General features: G+C 35.6%; 1 protein-coding gene across 1 annotated transcript in view; it reads right to left on the reverse strand.

Moving 5' to 3' along the window:
* The window catches only part of LOC132398702 (mitochondrial potassium channel ATP-binding subunit-like), a 91,960-nt gene that overhangs the window by 43,868 nt on the left and 28,134 nt on the right, over positions 1-19,958 (reverse strand). The window contains 1 exon segment of the mRNA XM_059978498.1: positions 7,950-8,055. Within this exon segment, the coding sequence (XP_059834481.1) occupies positions 7,950-8,055 (106 nt within the window).

Genomic DNA, 19,958 nt, shown 5'->3' on the forward strand with positions numbered 1-19,958 from the left:
GTTACGACTGAAACCGAAAGTGAAAGTGAATCTGAGGGAGAGTCAGATTCTTTGGAAAAATCAGACGAAGATGGAGGTGAAAGTTTTTCTGGAAATACAGAAAAGACTTTGATGCAAATAATGCGTAAATTAGGCGCATTAAAAGTAATCAAAAGAAAAATGACAAATATGGAGATTATGTTTGATAAAATGACAAAAAGACAGGAAAAAATGGAATAGAGAATTATAGATTTGGAAACTACAACGGAAGACATAGTTGAAAGAATGAATAAAATGGAAAATGATACTACTGCCTGGACATAAGAAAGAAAACAATTTATGGAAAAAATTGATAAGCTTGAAAATTTTAGTAGACGAAACAATATTAAAATTGTTGGACTTAAAGAAGATATAGAAGGAGAAGATCCAATAAATATTTTTCAAAAATGGATCCCTGAAAAATTGGAAATGGAAGGAGAAACTCTAATTGAGATTGAAAGGGCTCATGGAGCCTTAAGGTCAAGACCTCAAGCTGATCAAAATCCACGATCAATTTTGATAAAATGCTTAAGATACCAAGATAAAGAAAAGATCCTGAAGGCTGCTGCCCAATGTGCCAAAAAGAGAAACGGGCCACTAATGATAGCAGGGAAGGCAGTTCTCTTTTATCCTGATATAAGTTATAACTTTTTGAAGAGAAAGAAGGAATTTAACCCAGCGAAAAAAGTCTTATGGGAAAAGCGTCATAAATTTATAATGCGTCACTCAGCAACACTGATAAGTTTTTTGGAGAAGGGAAAAAGAAGATTTTTTACCGATTATCGAGAAGCGGAGGAGTTCGCACAAAAACTTCCATTTATTCACTAATTACACATAGAGACTTCCAAGCGTAATGGATTAAAGATGAAGATAGAGACAGTGAACGGAAGTGATGGACATTTAAGGATGATACAGGGGAGAAAAGCAAAATTTCAGAAATACTAATTGAGAATAGTTTTTTTTCTTCTTTTATATATATATATATACTTCTTTATGTTGCGGGGGGGCTGGGGAGCTTTGGATCGGTTACTGTGGGATTCACGTGTGTAATCATGGCGATCACCATGACCCGTACAACAGAGGGGGGTAATGTTGTGGTTTGTTTTCACAACATTAGTAGGGGGGTATTTTGTTTTTTTCTTTATACTCTATTTTTCTTCTATCTTTCTGCCTGGATGATCGGTAGGGACACACATAGCAACATGGAGAATTTTAAAAAGATTTCCCAAGATACCACAAAAGTTGAAAGATTAGGTATTATTATAGATTGGAGTAACATAATTAAAAATAATGACTAATTTACTGAATTTTTAAAGTTTTAATGTTAATGGGCTTAATGGACCGGTAAAAAGAAAAAGAATTTTAACATACATTAAAAAAAATGAAAACAGATATAGCTTTTTTACAAGAAACACATTTAACAGACATAGAACATCAGAAATTAAAAAGAGACTGGGTTGGAAATGTTATTGCAGCTTCATTTAATTCAAAGGCGAGAGGAGTTGCAATTTTGGTTAATAAAAATTTACCAATTAAAATACAAAACGTATTAATTGATTCGGTGGGGAGATATGTAATTATACATTGTCAAATTTTTTCAGAACTATGGACTCTTATGAATATTTATGCACCAAATGAAAATGATGTAAAATTTATACAAGAGGTCTTTTTGAATTTGGCTAACGCACATGACAAAATATTAATAGGTGGAGATTTTAACTTTTGTCTAGATCCAGTTTTAGATAGATCAACAAAGGCTGTCACAAAATCAAAAGTAGTAAAATTAACTATATCATTGATGAAAGACTTAAATTTGATTGATATATGGAGAAGAATTAATCCAAAAGAAAGAGATTATTCATTTTATTCAAATAGACATAAAACATATTCAAGGATAGATTTTTTCCTATTATCAACGAATATTCAAGATAGAGTGAAAAATGTGGAATATAAAACGAGAATATTGTCAGATCATTCTCCTTTGATAATGACAATGATAATGACAGATAAAGAGGAATCAATCTATAGATGGAGATTTAATTCAATATTACTAAAACATCAAGATTTTTGTGATTTTATGAAAAAGCAGATTCAGTTCATTTTAGATACAAATTCACATTCAGTTGATGATAAATTTATATTGTGGGAAGCAATGAAGGCATATTTGAGGGGTCAGATAATAAGTTATACTTCTAAAATTAAGAAGGAATATATGATAGAAATAGATCAATTGGAAAAAGAGATTACAAAATTAGAAAAAGAATCTCAAAGAAATATGACAGAAGGAAAATGAAGACAACTTATTAATAAGAAGTTACAATATAATACACTCCAGACATATCGAACAGAAAAAGCAATTATGAGAACTAAACAGAGATATTATGAACTAGGTGAAAGATCACATAAGGTCCTTGCATGGCAGTTAAAAACAGATCAGACTTCTAAAACAATAAATGCAACTCGAACAAGAGTAAATAAAATTACTTGTAAACCTTTAGAAATTAATGAAACTTTTAAGAATTTTTATTCTGAGTTGTATAAATCAGAATCACAAAATGATAATGTCAAGATAGAAAGGTTTTTATCACAAATAACTCTTCCAAAATTAAATACGGAAGAACAGAAGGAATTAGATATGCCTTTTACATTGAAAGAGGTCGAAGAAGCCCTAGGATCACTTCAAAGTAATAAATCTCCAGGAGAAGATGGTTTTCTGCCTGAATTTTATAAAAAAGTTTAAAGATTTATTAATTCCTCCTTTTATGGAGTTAATACATCAAGCGGAAAGAATGCATAAACTTCCAGAATCTTTTTCGACAGCTATTTTAATAGTATTGCCAAAAAAAGATAAGAGATCTTTTAAGGCCAGCATCATATAGACCTATTTCTTTATTAAACACTGATTATAAAATAATAGCAAAAATCTTATTTAACAGATTATCTAAATACTTACCAAAATTAGTACATATGGATCAAACAGGATTTATTAAAAATAGACAATCGGCAGATAATGTAACTCGGTTATTTAGTATAATTCATTTGGCGCAAAAGAGGGAGGAAATGAGTGTGGCAGTTGCTTTAGATGCAGAAAAAGCATTTGAAAGATTGGAATGGGATTTTTTATTTAAAGTATTGGAAAATTATGGATTAGGAGTATCTTTTTTTAAATGGATTAAAACCTTAAATACTAATCCCAAAGCTAAAGTAGTGACAAATGGTCAAATTTCAACACCATTTCAGTTAACAAGGTCAACTAGGCAAGGTTGTCCAATATCACCTGCTTTATTCATGTTGGCGATAGAACCATTAGCTGAATTAATTAGAATGGACCCAGATATTAAGGGTCTTAGAGTTAATCAGGAAGAATACAAGATTAACTTATTTGCTGATGATGTTCTGCTTTATTTAACAAACCCATTGCACTCATTGCGTAAATTATCCTATAGATTAAAATATGGGAAAATATCAGGTTATAAAATAAATTGGGAAAAAAGTGAAATTTTACCTCTTACTAAAGGAGATTATAGTCAATGCCGATTAATAACTCAATTTAGATGGCCGGCAAATGGTATAAAATATTTAGGTATAAGAGTTGATAATGATATAAAGAACTTATATAAATTAAATTACTTACCATTACTGAAAAAAATTCAAGAAGATCTTGATAAATGGATGGTATTACCAATAACATTTGTAGGTAGAGTAAATACCATAAAAATGAATATATTCCCTAGACTACAATACTTATTTCAATCACAACCAATACAACTACCCCAGAAGTTTTTTCAAGAGTTAAACAAATATGTGAGGAAGTTTCTTTGGAAAGGTAAGATGTCAAGAATATCGTTGGAAAAATTGACATGAAAATTTGATCTAGGAGGGTTACAACTTCCAAATTTTAAGAATTATTATAAAGCAAATCAACTTAGATTTATTGCATCTTTTTTTGAGAAAGATAGACTGGCATGGATTAGAATAGAACTAGATAAAATAAGAGAAAATACACCAGAAGATTATATATATATAAATGGGAATCTAAATGGATATGGGAAAAGAAAGAATCTCCTATATTAAAACATTTGATTGACTTATGGAATAAGATAAATGTTAATGATGAGACAAAGAGATCTTTATTAGCAAAGAGATCTTTAATTCAAAATAGACTTATTCCTTTTACAATGGATAATCAACTTTTATATAATTGGTTTCAAAAAGGGATTAGATATATCGGAGATTGTTTTGAAGGAGGTATATTAATGTCATTTGATCAATTAAAGAGTAAATATAAAGTATCAAACAACACTCTTTTTTGTTACTTCCAACTAAGGGCTTATTTAAGAGAAAAATTAGGTCAAACAATGTTACTGCCGAAATCTAATGAAATAGATTTAATTCAAAAAGGAAAGATTAAAAAATTTATCTCTTGTATGCATAACTTGAGTCAAAAACAGGCAATTAAACAAGGAGTTCATAAGTCAAGACAAAAATGGGAAAGTAACTTGAGTATTAAAATTGAAGAAACAAATTGGTCAAGACTATGTCTTGATAGTATGACAAATACAATAAATGTCCGGTTAAGATTAATGCAATATAAGTTTTTACATCAATTATATATTACACCACAAAAAATAAATTAATTAAACCCAAATTTATCCGATCAGTGTTTCCGATGTAACCAAGAAATCGGTACTTTTTTACATTCTACTTGGTCTTGGTCTAAAATTCAACCTTTTTGGACAAATTTAAGAGTTTTATTGGAACAAATTATTGGAACATAACTTCCACATAATCCAATATTATTTTTACTAGGCAATATTGAAGGGATAAAACTGAAACCCAAATTGAATAAATATCAGAAAGAATTTATAAAAATTGCACTGGCAGTAGCCAAAAAGGCTATTGCAGTTACTTGGAAATCGGATACATACTTAAGTATAGATCGTTGGAAGAAGGAAATTTATGGCTGTATTCCACTTGAAAAAATTACTTATAATTTAAGAGATAAATATGAAACATTTTTGAAAATTTGGCGCCCTTATTTACAAAAGACAGGATTAAATATATAGGTGCTCCGAAGATGAAATAATTGGTTATTTGGGGAAAGAAATAAATATATATACTAAAGTTATTACGAACTCCATGGAGCATGTGGGGATCTTCCGATATCCAGGCACTCTTTCTTTTTTTTCCTTTCTTTCTTTCTTTTTTTTTCTATAGGGATGTTGGGGGGGAGGGGTTAAGGGGAGGGGGAAGGGTATATATATTTTTTTCGTATATTTTCTTTTATTTCTGTAATTATTTGAAAACTCAATAAAAAAAGTTTTTTTAAAAAAAAGGATAGTTTCTATCCTGCTGTTATAAAACGTCTGAGCAAAACCAATGTATGTTCAGGTAAAGTCCTCAATCTAACTTATTATACTTTTTGCACTTTATTTGTTCTTGTCTGCACTTTTTTTGCACTTTCTTTATCGCTGAAACACTACATTCTGCATTCTGTTTTTCCTTTTGTACTACCTCAATATAAATCAGAATTAGATTTATCATCTTATGCACTTGTATATGGAATGGTCTATCTAGATGATAAGCAAACAAAAGCTATTCACTGTCCCTCAGAACATGTGACAAATATAAACCAATTACCAAAGTCACAACATGTCACTAAAAGTGATGCGGAATTGGGAGTTTTTGCTCTAATGGTTTTCTCCCACGTAGAAAGGGTAGAGTACTCCTCCTCTTTTTCACACAACAGCTGCTTGCTGAGCTTCCACCTGCTGAGTCATTTGCAAGCTGTTCACTGGGAAAGCTGCCAAGAAATGAGGGGAAATGGAAAGGTAGGAAAATATAAAGGGAGTGGATGGGGAGGATGAAATGATATCTGAGCAGTTACTTTCACAATGGATTGGTCTGATCATACCACAAGCTGCATTCGGGCAGCTGGCACTGGGACCCTTGCATCGTGCAATGCTGTTGCATACTTGTCAGTGCTGCCCATGTATGAGCCTGATGTTCAAAGTTGAAAGCTGAAAGTAAATTTATTATCAAGTATTTTGCTATATACTACCTTGAGATTCATTTTCTTGCAGGCATATACAGGAGTAAAAGAAATAGAACGTAATTTACAAAAAAAAGATATAAACTGTCAAAGATTGGTAATCAATGTGCAAAAGAAGACAAAACTGTTCAAATAAAACATAATGCTGAGGAAACACACACAAAATGCTGGTGGAACGCAGCAGGTCAGGCAGCATCTATGGGGAGAAGTGCTGTCGACGTTCCGGGCCAAGACCCTTCGTCAGGACTCTGAGGAAAATGATTTGTAAAGGGTCCTTGAAAGTGAGTCTGTAGATCGTAAAATAACTTTAGAATCATGGTAATTAAAGTTGTCTAAGTTGGTTCAGGAGCCTGATGGCTGTAGGGTAATAACTGTCCCTAAACCTGATGGTTTGGGACCTAAGGCTTCTGTACCTCTTGCACGATGTGACAAGAAGCCATGGTCTGGATAGAGGGTGTCTTTGATGATGGATGCTGCTTTTCTGTAGCAGTATTCCACGTAAATGCACTCAGTGGTGGGGAGGACTTTGCCTGAAATCGACTGGCCGTGTCCACCACTTTTTGTAACCTTTTCCTTTTCTTGGTATTGGTGTATCCATATCAGATCCTGATGCAACTAGTTAGGAAACACCCCATTGTGCATCTATAGAGATTTGTCAAAGTTTCTGGTGACAAGCTGAACCTATGAACATAAATTCAGTGCCCAGTGGTTACCCTTCAAATCATATAGAGATCCTGACTTCTTTGGTCCTTGGTTCATTATTTGATGGCTATTAAGAAACACGCTACATGTTTGTGACAATAACATAATAAATACCCTGGGAAGAAGATACCTGTGTTAGAGTAAACCACGATAGAAAATAAATGCCTGGTCCAGTTCTCCAATGTACTGCAACAGGAAGTTGTTGAAACTTGTCAAGTCATTTACAAATGACCTTTATGAATGATAAGGCATCAAAAGGGTAAACATTCCTTTTGTTTTTATACCTCCATTTTCTTTGCATTTTGCTGATATTCTCTCCCTTCCTCAATGGGCAGAAGATACAAAAGCCTGAAAGCATGTACACCAGGCTCAAAGACAGCTTCTATTCTGCCATTTAAAGATTACTGAACGGTCCTCTAGTATGATAAGAGACTCTTGATCTCACAATATACTTTGTTATGCCTTGCACCTTACTGTCTATCTGCATTGCACTTTTTCTGTAACTGTAACACTTTATTCTACATTCTGCTATTGCTCTCCCGTGTACTACCTCAATGTACCGATGTGTTGAAATTATCTGTATAAATGGCATGCAAAGCAAAATTTCTTCACTGAACTATAGTACATGGGTCAACAAATTTACCAATTTATTTATTTAAATGCTAGACACCATGCAACTCTTTTTAAAATGTATTTTCCCAACCAACCATGTCAAACTCTTCCTTCACAACTTCATAATTTCTTTTATTAAGTTTTGTAACATATTATCTCGGGGTATTTTACATCTGTCCAAGAAGGCAGGAGGAACCCAAGTTTCACATCTCATCCCATCCTCTCCAACACTGCTGCATTCTTTTACTAATGCACCTCCTGTGGCGGTCTGTATTCTTTCAGTCCTATCACTCGGACTAAAGTTTTCCCTCAAGAGGTATCTCTCTGGCAGTGCAGCATTCCTTTGACGTTGCCCTTGTGATAGTGCAGTACGAGCTTGTTACTGAATTGGAAGACCTGCCTCAAGAAAGAGTATATTCTGCAGATTGGGGTTCAGCCTTCTTAAGTCCAAGGTAAGATTCAGCCTCACACATGTGTACTCAATATGGATGAAGAATGGAAGCAAACTCAGATCTTTGTGATTGACAGTGTTGATATATCCCAGCCCAAATCCCAATTAGCTCACCTGAGAAACCACCAATTTGAAGGAGGATTTAAACTCCTGGATATCACTGGTTAGACGACTCACAAGATGTCCTGTCCGAGTAGCATCATAAAAGGCCACATCCTGCCTGACACCAAATTAGAGAAAGAAAAAAAGCTCAGATGGATAGAATATTCAAATAGACCTTTTCATTTAAGTTTAGATACTCATACCACCATTGAATTAGAAGTGTGAAGCAATGGTTTATGTGGATTCCTCACAAATACCTCCCCAAACAAAGCAACGCTTATCATCCCTCTTAGAACATAAAATTAGAAAATCTTGCAATTATTCAGCTGTTCAGTCAGAGTTAATGGTTCAGGCCAGTGAGCTTTACTTTTCATATGAAACTAATTCCAGTGCTGGGATAGGAAGGAGCTGCATCAACAGTACTTGAACTGGGATGGGAACTGGTAGAAAGGGTAAATAAGGAATTGGTAAACACTTTAAACTAGCAAAATGAGGTGCTGAAGTGGGATCTGTCAGCAGCTAAATATGCAAACAGGAAAACAGAACACAGAAAGAATCAATTGTGGGAGGACATTAATAGCGAGGGTACAAATAATTACAGATGGAAATCTAAAAAAGGTGATTACCAATAAAGTGAGGAGACAATTATCTCAAAGGCAACATGAGTGAATCTGCAGATGCTGGAAATAAATAGAAACACAAAATGCTGGCAGAACTCAGCAAGCCAGACAGCATCTATGGGAGGAGGTAGTGACGACGTTTCGGCCCGAAACATCATCACTACCTCAACATATATAAAATCAAAACTGGAAAATCAAATAGGCTTGAAACAGGGTCATATTACATCATATGAAAATATTGAATAAATGGTCTCCATATCTTTTCAAATTTAATAGAAGTATCAAATACACCACTTCTAATTTTTTCTAAATTTAAACATAACATAGTTTGAGAAAACCAATGAAATACAGAAGGAGGATTAATTTCCTTCCAATTCAACAAAATAGATCTTCTAGCCATTAGTGTAAGAAACGCAATCATTCGACAGGCGGAAGAAGATAAATGAAGTGAGTCCATCATTGGTAAACCAAAAATTGCGGTAATAGGATGGGGTTGTAAATCAATGTTCAATACCGCAGAGGTAATATCAAAAATACCTTTCCAATATTTTTTCAAAAGCAGACACGACCAGAACATATGAGCTAAAGATGCTATTTCAGATTGACATCTAACACAAATAGGATTTATATAGGAATAAAAATGAGCCAATTTATCTTTGGACATATGGGCCCTATATACGACCTTAAACTGTATTAATGAATGTTTGGCACATATAGATGATGTATTAACTAATTGAAGAATTCTATCCCAATTCTCAATAGGAATAATAAGGTTAAGTTCTCTTTCCCAATCATTTTTTGTCTTATAAAGGGGCTCTGAATGTATCTTCATAATGATCTTATAAAGTTTTGATATAAGCCCTTTCTGAAAAGGGTTTAATTCAAACTTACTCTCCAAAATACCTGAAGACACAAAATTTGGAAAAGTAGGAAGTACAGTATTTAAAAAATTCCTAATCTGTAAATATCTATGTAACCCCCTGTGTCGCCTCAGGCTCGCTCAGCTCGTTCTCGTCTAGGGGGAGCAGCCTTCGGCCCCGCCAAACTGGGTAATCAGCTGGTGTGGATGCTGAGTGATGTCCACGCCTCGCCCAAAAACAGACAGCACACCATATGCGATTAAATGAGTACAATTTATAAAGGTTACTATAACTAAGTGATTAATAACGATACAGTATATATGAAGAGAAAATTAAAGAAAAGGCGCCAAACTTATCAAAGTCCAAACCACTTTGTGCACAACCGTTGGAGCTCAATTACTGAAGTCTTCTGGCCACCATTCGATCCCCTCCGAACTCCTCGACTCGCAGCTCAGGACCCTCCAAACTCCTCGACTCTCCAAACAGCTCAGGACCCTCCGAGTGGTCAACCAAGCACATCTAGCTTCATCCCCCGCCCCTCCTCGGAGAATCTCCCGGCCTCGGAACCCCCTTTGGGGTCCGATCCTCGCCCAGCTTAGAGCATTGCGTCCTCTCTCTCGACCCCCTCGCGCCGATCTGCCCAAAAGCCCGTCAACAAAAGCTTACAGACTCAGAAGAAAGAACATTAATCCCCATTTGGTTTACAAAGGAATACCATTCTCGTTATCAGTAAATTAGCATTCCTGCTAGTTAACAAAAGGAAACCCTTTCCCAACCGTAACAAAGAAAAAAAAAGAAACCCCCTTTACATCTAAAAAAATGAAATCTAGGCAAATTATATTTATTAGATAATTGCTCAAAAGACATAAAACAATTGTCCAAAAATAAATCAGAAAATTATAGTAATCCCTTAGTCTTCCAAGCCGAATAAGCTTGGTCTATAATTGAAGGGTGGAAAAAACAATTGGATACAATAGGAATATTTAAAACAAACTGAGTAAACGCAAAAAATTTCCGAAATTGAAACCATATACGTAAAGTATGTTTAACTATTGGGTTGTCAATTCGTTTCGGCAATTTAGAAAGAGCAAAAGGGAGAGAAGTCCCCAAAATAGAACCCAGTGCAAAACCTGGTACCGATTTAATTTCCAGGCTCACCCAATGAGGTCTAAAAGATCCATCCCAATCTTTCAACCTACATATCAAATATCTAATATTAACTGCCCAATAATAAAATCTAAATTAGGCAATGCTAAGCCACCTTCCTTCTTTGCCTTCTGTAAGTATATTTTACCTAACCTGGGATTTTTATTCTGCCATATATATGAGGAAATTTTTGAATCAACATTAGTAAAAAAAGATTTTGGAATAAAAATTGGTACCGCTTGAAAAATATATAAAAACTTAGGTAAAATAACCATCTTAATAGCATTAATCCTACCTATCAGAGATAAAGATAATGGTGGCCACTTAGTAAACAAGCATTTAATCTGATCAATTAAGGGTACAAAATTAACCTTAAATAAGTCTTTATGGTTTTTTGTGATTTTAATCCCTAAGTAAATAAAAGAGTCATTAACTAATTTAAAAGGTAAGTTTCCATAAATTGGGACCTGTCTATTTAAAGGAAACAATTCACTCTTATTAAGATTTAATTTATACCCAGAAAAATCACTAAATTGAGCCAACAATGATAAAACTACTGGAATAGATTTCTCAGTATTAGAAATAAATAATAATAAATCATCTGCATACAAAGACAACTTTTGAGTATCTGTCCCACGATTAATACCAAGAATATCCTGTGAATCTCTGATAGCAATTGCCAAGGGTTCTAAAGCAATATCAAATAATAGTGGGCTAAGAGGACAGCCTTGTCTAGTGCCCCGAAATAAACGAAAAAAGGGAGATCTTTGATTATTAGTAAACACTGAGGCTACTGGAGTATGATAAATCAGTTTAATCCAGGAAATAAATGTCGGACTAAAATTAAACTTCTCCAACACATTAAATAAGTATGGCCATTCAACTCTGTCAAATGCTTTCTCCGCATCTAATGAAATAACACATTCTGAAATATTATGTGAAGGAGTATACACAATATTCAATAATCTCCTAACATTAAAAAAAAATAACGATTTTTAATAAAACCAGTTTGATCTTCCGAGATAATTTGGAGTAATACTTTCTCCAACCTGGATGCAAGTAACTTGGAAAAAATCTTGGAATCTACATTCAATAAGGTCTATAGGATGCGCAATCAGTAGGGTCTTTGTCTTTCTTCAGTATTAAAGAGATGGAAGCTCTATAAAAAGATTGTGGCAAATTGCCCAATCTAATTGCTTCTTCAAAAACCTTATATAACCAAGGAGAGAGAGTAGCGGAAAAACATTTAAAAAATTCTACTGTATACCCATCCAGACCAGGTGCTTTCCCTGAATTCATGGAGGAATTAACCCCTTTGATTTCTGCATCAGTCATAGGAGTTGCCAATATTGAAAGATCATCTGGTGATAATTTTGGGAAATTCAATTTCCCAAGAAAATCACACATGGTACCACAATCCTGAGGAAATTCCAAATGATATAGGGAAGTATAAAAATCTTGAAATGATTTATTTATCTCATCATGGTTAACCATCAAATCTCCATTTTGCTGACGGATCTTAGTAATTTGACGTTTAACCAAAGCATTCTTCAATTGACAAGCTAGCAGTTTACCCGATTTATCACTATGTATATAAAAATCAGATCTGGACTTCATCAGTTGATTTTCAATCGAAGATGTAAGTAATAAACTATATTCTGTTTGAAGTTCAACCCTTTGCTTGTAAAGCTCCTTACTAGGAGTAATCAAATATTTCTTGTCAATCTCTTTAATTTTATCAACCAATAAAAGAGCTTCCTTCTTTAAGCGTTTTCTCAGACCAACAGAGTAAGAGATAATCTGTCCACGTATATATGCTTTAAAAGTGTCCCAAAGTGTTCTGTAAGAAATATCTTCCGTGGAGTTGGTTGAAAAGAAGAAGTCGATCTGTTCATTCATAAATTTAATAAAGTCCAGATCTTGCAATAAGGTAGAATCAAATCGCCACTGTCTAGCATTAGGAACTATATCCATAAATTTAATAGAAAGTTTTAATGGAGCATGGTCAGAAATAGCTATAATATCATAATCACAACCATTTACCGAAGGAATTAAACAAGAGTCAATAAAAAAATAATCAATTCTCAAATAAGAATGATAAACATGTGAGAAAAAAGAAAACTCCTTATCCTTAGGATGCCGAAATCTCCAAATATCAAAAAGTCCATTATCAGTCATGAAAGAGTTGATACAAGTGGCCGACTTATTGGGTAAAGTCTGAGTAGATATAGACTTGTCCATCAAAGGATTTAAACAACAATTAAATTCACCACCCATTATCAACTTATATTCATTTAGATTAGGTAAAGACGTAAATAAGGACTTAAAAAAATCAGGACAATCCACATTTGGAGCATAAACATTAACCATAGCAACCTTTTTATTACAAAGTAAGCCCGTAATTAACAAAAATCTACCATTAGGATCCGAAAAGATATCGTGTTGGACAAATGCAATAGAGGAGTCAATAAAAATTGAAACTCCCTTTACTTTGGCATTCGAATTCGAATGGTACTGTTGACCCCGCCAGAACCTAAAAAAGCAATAATTGTCCTCCTTCCTCACATGAGTTTCTTGTACAAAAATGATATGAGCATTAAGTCTTTGGAATACTTTGAAAATCTTCTTTCGTTTAATCGGATGGTTTAAACCATAAGTATTCCAAGACACAAAATTAATGGTCTGAGCCATATTTCTAAAATCAACCCTTTGGTATAAAAAGGGTTAACCAAATTATAAACTCATGCACCCGGAAGAGGAACAAAAATAAAGAGCGGACCCGGAAGTGACTACATCATAGACATATTTGTAGTTCAAAAACAGCCCAAATGAAAAAACTAAAACAAACTGATAAAGGAAATATAGAGTTAGAAAAAAGACTACCCCCCACCCAATCAAGAAAGAGAAAAAAAACAACAGCCAAAAATAGGCTGGGAAAAGGAAAAAATGAAACTAATTCTACCCCCATATCAGCGGAAGACCACTCCATATATAAAGGATATATATTTTAAAAAATCCACTCAAACTTTAAAAATTATGATCACTATACTAAAACCAAACTTCTTAATATACTTGGTTGTAAAAAAAACAAAAAGAATATAATCACTAAAAACTTATAAATTGGGTTATAACCCAAACAAACCAAAAAAAAAATTTAAACTGTGATAAGCGATGCATTGTAGGAAGAAGACGAGAGAAAAAACTTGCCATCTTAAAAAAACACCAAAAATATTTTTCCAAAAAACCACCATCTTAGTAAAAAAAATTCACCTTCGAAGGGTTAAAAATACACATTCGAAGGAACAAAAATAATAGTCGTCAACATAGTATAATGGTTAGTGTATAAAACAAACCAATTAATATGACGAAAGAACACTTTAACTTGAATATAAAGTATAGAGTAAACCTACACCAATAGCCAGAAACAAAATCTGGTTTGAGGAATCAAAAACCATCTTACACGATCAAAATCCCTCATTTATTAGGAATGAGAGACCGTAGCAGCAGGGAAGTTCTCAATCAGAAAACTTCCCGCTTCAGATGTAGAAAGGAAAACCGGCGTGGAGCATTCGGCAGCAAGATTCTAAGCTTCGCAGGGTATAAGAGGACAGATTTTAGATTTTTCTCATAACATTCAGACATCAGAGGTTTAAAAAGAAGCCTTGCCTTCATTACTTCAGAACTAAAGTCTTCTACCAAGCCGGAAATTGTGATCCTGAAATTTAACCATTCCTACACGCCGGGCCACATGAATAAGTTGCTCTTTATCATGTACGTAATGAAACCGGACAATTACAACCGAGGGTTTAGCTGAAGCACTCGGTGATCGACGCATAATCCTATGAGCGCGATCAAGTAACAGAGGGGCTATCTGGAAATACAGACGGGAACGCATCCTTTAAAAGTTGAGCAAAGTATTTCGAGGGGTCGCCTTGTTCTATGCCATCCGGGAGACCAAGTATACGTAGGTTCTGTCTTCTGGACCGATTCTCAAAGTCGACACACTTGACTTTAAGTGTTTCCACCAGTTTAGAGGTCGAAAGTAAATCCTGTTGCAATTTTTCAATTATCAAATCTCGTTTCCGAGTGTCTTCTTGCAGAGATGCGATAAGAACTTGCTGCTGGTTAATTACTGAATCCGTCTTATCCATATAATCTTGAAAAGCCTTTATATCTTGTTTAAAAATTTGTTGTTGTTCATCAAATTTTTTATCCAAAACCTCCAAAAACAATTCATAAGTTAATTCAGTGCGTTGCGGATGAGCTTGCTTCTTTCCATTACCATTCGGGTTCCGCCCAGGTTCTCGTCCTTTAGATCGAAGAGCCATTTCTGAATACATATCTTCAAAAATTCACAATAAACTCTTAACGATAAGTCCAAAAAAATAGCAAGAGTGTAGGTAAAAATAAGTTAAGTAAGAGTGATCAAAGGTTAGAAAAAGTAAAGGTTATGGAACGAATCTAAAACAGTACTCACTCCATGAGCATCTCCTGCTGACCTCAAGACAATGATCTCACCTGGTTCCTCAACATCACCTCTTTGGTCAAGAAAGCACAGCAGCAGCTCTACTTCCTGAGGAGATTGAGGCGAGGGAGGCTCTCCTCCCCAATCTAACTAATTTTAACAGGAGCAACAAAGACTGTGTCCATACCAGCTGCATGCATCATTGTCTGGTATGGGAAATGCAAGCATCTGACCACAAGCTCCTACAAAGGATGGCAAGGACTGCTAAGAGGATCATTGGGGTCTCTTTTTCACGCAGAGATATTTATCAGGAGTGCTGCGCACACAGAACCCTTAGCATTGTCAATGATGCTTCAATTTGTCCTACAATGTCTTTGACCCCCTACCATTAGGAAGGAGGTATCATAGCATTCAAGCAAGAACTGTTAAGGTGGGAAACAGCTTCTTCCCCCAGGCCGTATAAGATAACTGAACTCCCTGCCACCAGTCACGAATCATGAAGCGGCAATAGCGTTATACTGTTTACTTTAACTTGTGTCATAAATGCACCTTATTATTTATTACTTTACTGGTGGTAATAATACTTTATGTATTTGAGTTATAAGTAAAGTGGATTCTGGTTAATTAGGATACATTGGGACCAGTAATTCTGGGCCCGCTTAAGCAGTAACCCAATTATCCCATTTCACGGAAATAGTTAAAAAGGATAAAAAAGACACACTGAGTAACAATTTATGTATTTAAATGAAATATAGTACAAATTAGAACACTACCAATCCTACTACAATACTAGAAAACTATATGAGTTCCTAATAGTTATTGACAGAGGAATTCATCCAGTATACACAATGAATAAAAACAGCGCCAACACATAGTGCAGATAATGGACTATCTTCATACAATGTTTTTGATGATTGCATATTCCAAATATTCATTTTCATCCTAACATTCAAAATGATTGTCCACACATTCAAATTCTTCATAGTTCCTAACTGTGTCATCTCTCAGACACAATGGTGTCAAGAGAACAATCTCCGCCTCAATGAAGCAAAAACAAAGTAGCTGGTTGTGGATTACAGGAGGAATGGAGACGGGCTAACCCCTATTGACATCAATGGATCTGGGGTTGAGAAGGTAAACAGCTTTAAGTTCCTCGGCATAAACATCACCAAGGACCTCACGTGGTCTGTACACACCAGCTGTGTGGTGAAAAAGGCACTACAGCGCCTCTTTCACCTCAGATTGTTGAGGACGTTTGGTATGGGCCCCCAAATCCTAAGCACTTTCTACAGGGGCACAATTGAGAGTATTCTAACTGGCTGCATCACTGCCTGGTATGGTACCTCGCTCAATCGCAGGACTCTGCAGGAAGTGGTGCAGACAGCTCAGTGCATCTGTAGTTATGAACTTCCCATGATTCAGGACATTTACAAAGACAGGTGTAAAAAAGGGCCCAAAAGATCATTGCGGACCAAAGTCACCCCAACTACAAACTGTTCCAGCTGCTACCATCCGGGAAATGGTACTGCAGTATAAAAGCCAGGACCAACAGGCTCCAGGACAGCTTCTTCCACCAGGCCATCGGATTGATTAACTCACGCTGAGTTGAGTGTATTTCTATGTTACATTGACTGTTCTATCTATTATATTTTTTTATAAATTACTAAGATTGCATGGGAGTAAAGGATAGTACCTTTAGATGGAGAAATATTGTAAAGATTTTTACTCCGCATGTATGTGAAGGATGTAAGAAATAAGGTCAATTCAAACGTGTTGAGGTAGTGAAAGAGTTTAATTTTTCACTCCAGCTGTTTTTGGCATCTCCAAGCCTGAATGTTTGAAACTGCATGAGCAAAACAGTTCAGAATTGTCTTACTGTTTTTTTCTTGCTAACTGTCAGTAACCAAAATCACTGGTTTTTGAACACAAGCACATGCAACTGATGCTATTTAAAAACTGTTCATTCTAAGCACCGTGTAGTATCTGACAGTTACACAAGTCCACATGACTGACTCAAGTTAGAACCTGTTCAGCAATAACCTATCTGCTCCAATTAAGCAGCACGGTGTCCCAAATACACAAAGGGAATCCTGCCAATGTTCTTGTTTAGTTTTTGGTCTTTAAGAGTAGTTACAAATAAGTGGCTGACCAATTAACACCAATGGCCCAATTAACTGGATCCACTGTACTGAGATGTACACCTTGGTCTGGAGGAACATTGTCTCATTTGGCGGTATACATGTGCATGGTTGAATGACAATAAACTGAACTTGAAATCCTATTAAAATAAGTTAAGATGTTTATAAAGTTATGCACACAGGGTATGTAACAGGCCAGAAGAGTTGGAGCCAATCTTGCATGGAAGGAACTAGGTACAGAGCAGGCTGAAAGGATTAAAGTCAGGTGGATTAGTAATACTCGCAGGGGACAAAAATATAGTGGTAGAAAGAAACCTACAAAGGAAACCGAAATAGAATCCATATGTAGCACAAAGCCCAAAGTCAAAAGCTACCAGGAGCTAGAGGATGGTGTTGCCAGTGCGACTTTGTGGTCCTGTTGGTGAGAGGTTTGTTGGACCTGTTCATGAGGCTTCACTGGGCCAAGTCTCCAAGCAAAGTTACTTTCTGGGCAATCAGAGCCAAGTGACCCACTCTCTCCCTGGCACTTGTGGGAGAATTTTGGCTTACAGTAGAAGGACAGCAGCCACTTCTTGATGGGAGCAAACACAAGGGTAACAAATAAGGTTAGATAATTCACTCAAGGGCATAGAAGCACCTCTTGTCTGACTTCTGGAGAGATTGCAGAGCATGGGAGTAAAGGATAGCACAAAAGAAGGTTGTGGGTAGTGTGTTCCACAATAATCAGTGCTGGGATCACTGCTCTGGAAATCTGAAATACAAACAGAAAATGTCAAAATGCTCAGGAGTTCAAGCAACATCTGTGGAGAAAGTATTTCTAGTATTTTCCAATTATATTTTTGAGATAATTGCTCTTCACAACTTTTGTTAAGGGAACATCGTGCTGGGATCATTGTTGTTTGTCATAGACATAAATAACTTGGATGCAAATGTTCTATGATCTGATAAATAAGATTGCTGATGACACAAATATTGGTGGAATTATGGATAGTGAGGGTGGTTGTGCAAGAATAAAGCAGGACACAGATCAGCTGGAGAGGTGGGCAGAATGGTGACATAAGGAAGCTATTCCAAACAAGTATGAGGTAATACACTTCAGGTTATAGAGATTTACTGTAAACAGAAGGACATCAGAAGCAGTGATGTACAGAGGTATCTTGGGTGCAAGTTCATTGCTCCCTGAAAATGGTTAAATAAGTGGATCGGGTAGGAAAGAAGATGCTTAACTTGTTGCCTTTATAGGCAAACATTTTGAGTGTTTTATTTGGAACATCGTGTTGCTGCTGTACAAAATGTGGGAAGGTCACACTTGGGATATTGTGTACAGTTCTGGTCACTGCAGAAAAGATGTAGTAGCACTGAAAATGGTTCAGAAATGTTTCAACAGGATATTACCTGGAATGGAGAACTTTAGTTTCAAGAAGAGAATGGGATATTTTTCACTGGAATACAGGGGTCTGAGTGGTGACCTTGGAGAGGGATATAAAATTATGAGAAGCATAGACAGATAGTCAATGTCTTTTTCACAGGGCAGAACAGTGTAAAACTGCAAGATATGCACTTAATGTGAATGGGAAAAGATTTAATAGGGACCTGTGAGGTAACTTTTTCACACAGGGGTTATTGTGTATGTGGTATGAGCAAAGGAGATGGTCAATCCCCCTTATGGTCTGACAGAAGATTTAACAGCACTCTTTAAAATTCTGCAAGGTTTTGATAGAGTTGATGCACAGAGAATCAAAGGTCAACAAAGTAAGCTGTTTATCAAAAAAAAAATTCAACAAAGAAGAAGTATCTCTGGATTTCTTCTTTGGAATCACACCAGAGTAGCAAGAATGTGTAACTTGCTACCAGGGAGTAGCTGATGAGTTACATTCAACAGGTGGCTGGACAAGCTAATGAAGAAGAAGGGAATTGAGGGCTCTGCTGTAGATCTAACCAAAGAAAGACATGAGAAGGCTGAAGTAAACACCTGCACAGTCAGAATTACATAGAATACATCTGCCAAATATCATATGTAATCTTACACAAACTTTGCACCTCATTTGTTGCCTTATAACAACTGAAAGAACTTTCAACACATCTTGAAGAAATGCCACAGTGAAACAGACAACATCGTCTTCAATGAGGCATCACTGAATCATGGTTGAAAGATTATAGCTAGAAGCTTAATGTTTAAGATGCACATCGTATTGAAAGAATAAGTAGGAAGGCAGAAAGGGTGGAGTGACTCTGTTGGTAAAAATGAATTTAAATCATCAGAAAGAGGTGACATTGGATCAGAAGGTGTTGAATTATTGTGGATAGAGCTAAGGAACTGCAAGGGTAAAAAGACCTGGATGGGAGTTATATACAGACCTCCAAATAGTAATAAGGATGTGGTCTACAAGTTACATGGGAAATAGAAAATGCATGTCAAAAGGACAATGTTACAATAGTCATGGGGGATTTCAATATGCAGGTAAACTGGTAAATCAGGTTGGTACGTGATTCTAAGAGGGGGAATTTCTAGAATGCCTATGAGATGGCTTTTTAGAGCAGCTCGTGGTTGAACCCTCAAGAGGATCAGCTGTTCTGGATTGGGTGCTGTGCAATGAACCAGAGTTAATTAGAGACCTTAAGGTAAAAGAACCTTAGGGGCAAATGATCATAATATGATCAAATTCATTCTGAAATTTGAGAAAGAGAAGCTCAGGTCAGATGTATCAGTATTACAGTGGAGTCAAGGCTATCACAGAGGCAAGAAAGAGGAATTGGCCAGAATTAATTGGAAAAGAACACTGGCAGGGACA

The sequence above is a fragment of the Hypanus sabinus genome, chromosome 1, assembly GCF_030144855.1.
Source record: "Hypanus sabinus isolate sHypSab1 chromosome 1, sHypSab1.hap1, whole genome shotgun sequence".
Taxonomy (NCBI): Eukaryota; Metazoa; Chordata; class Chondrichthyes; order Myliobatiformes; family Dasyatidae; genus Hypanus; species Hypanus sabinus.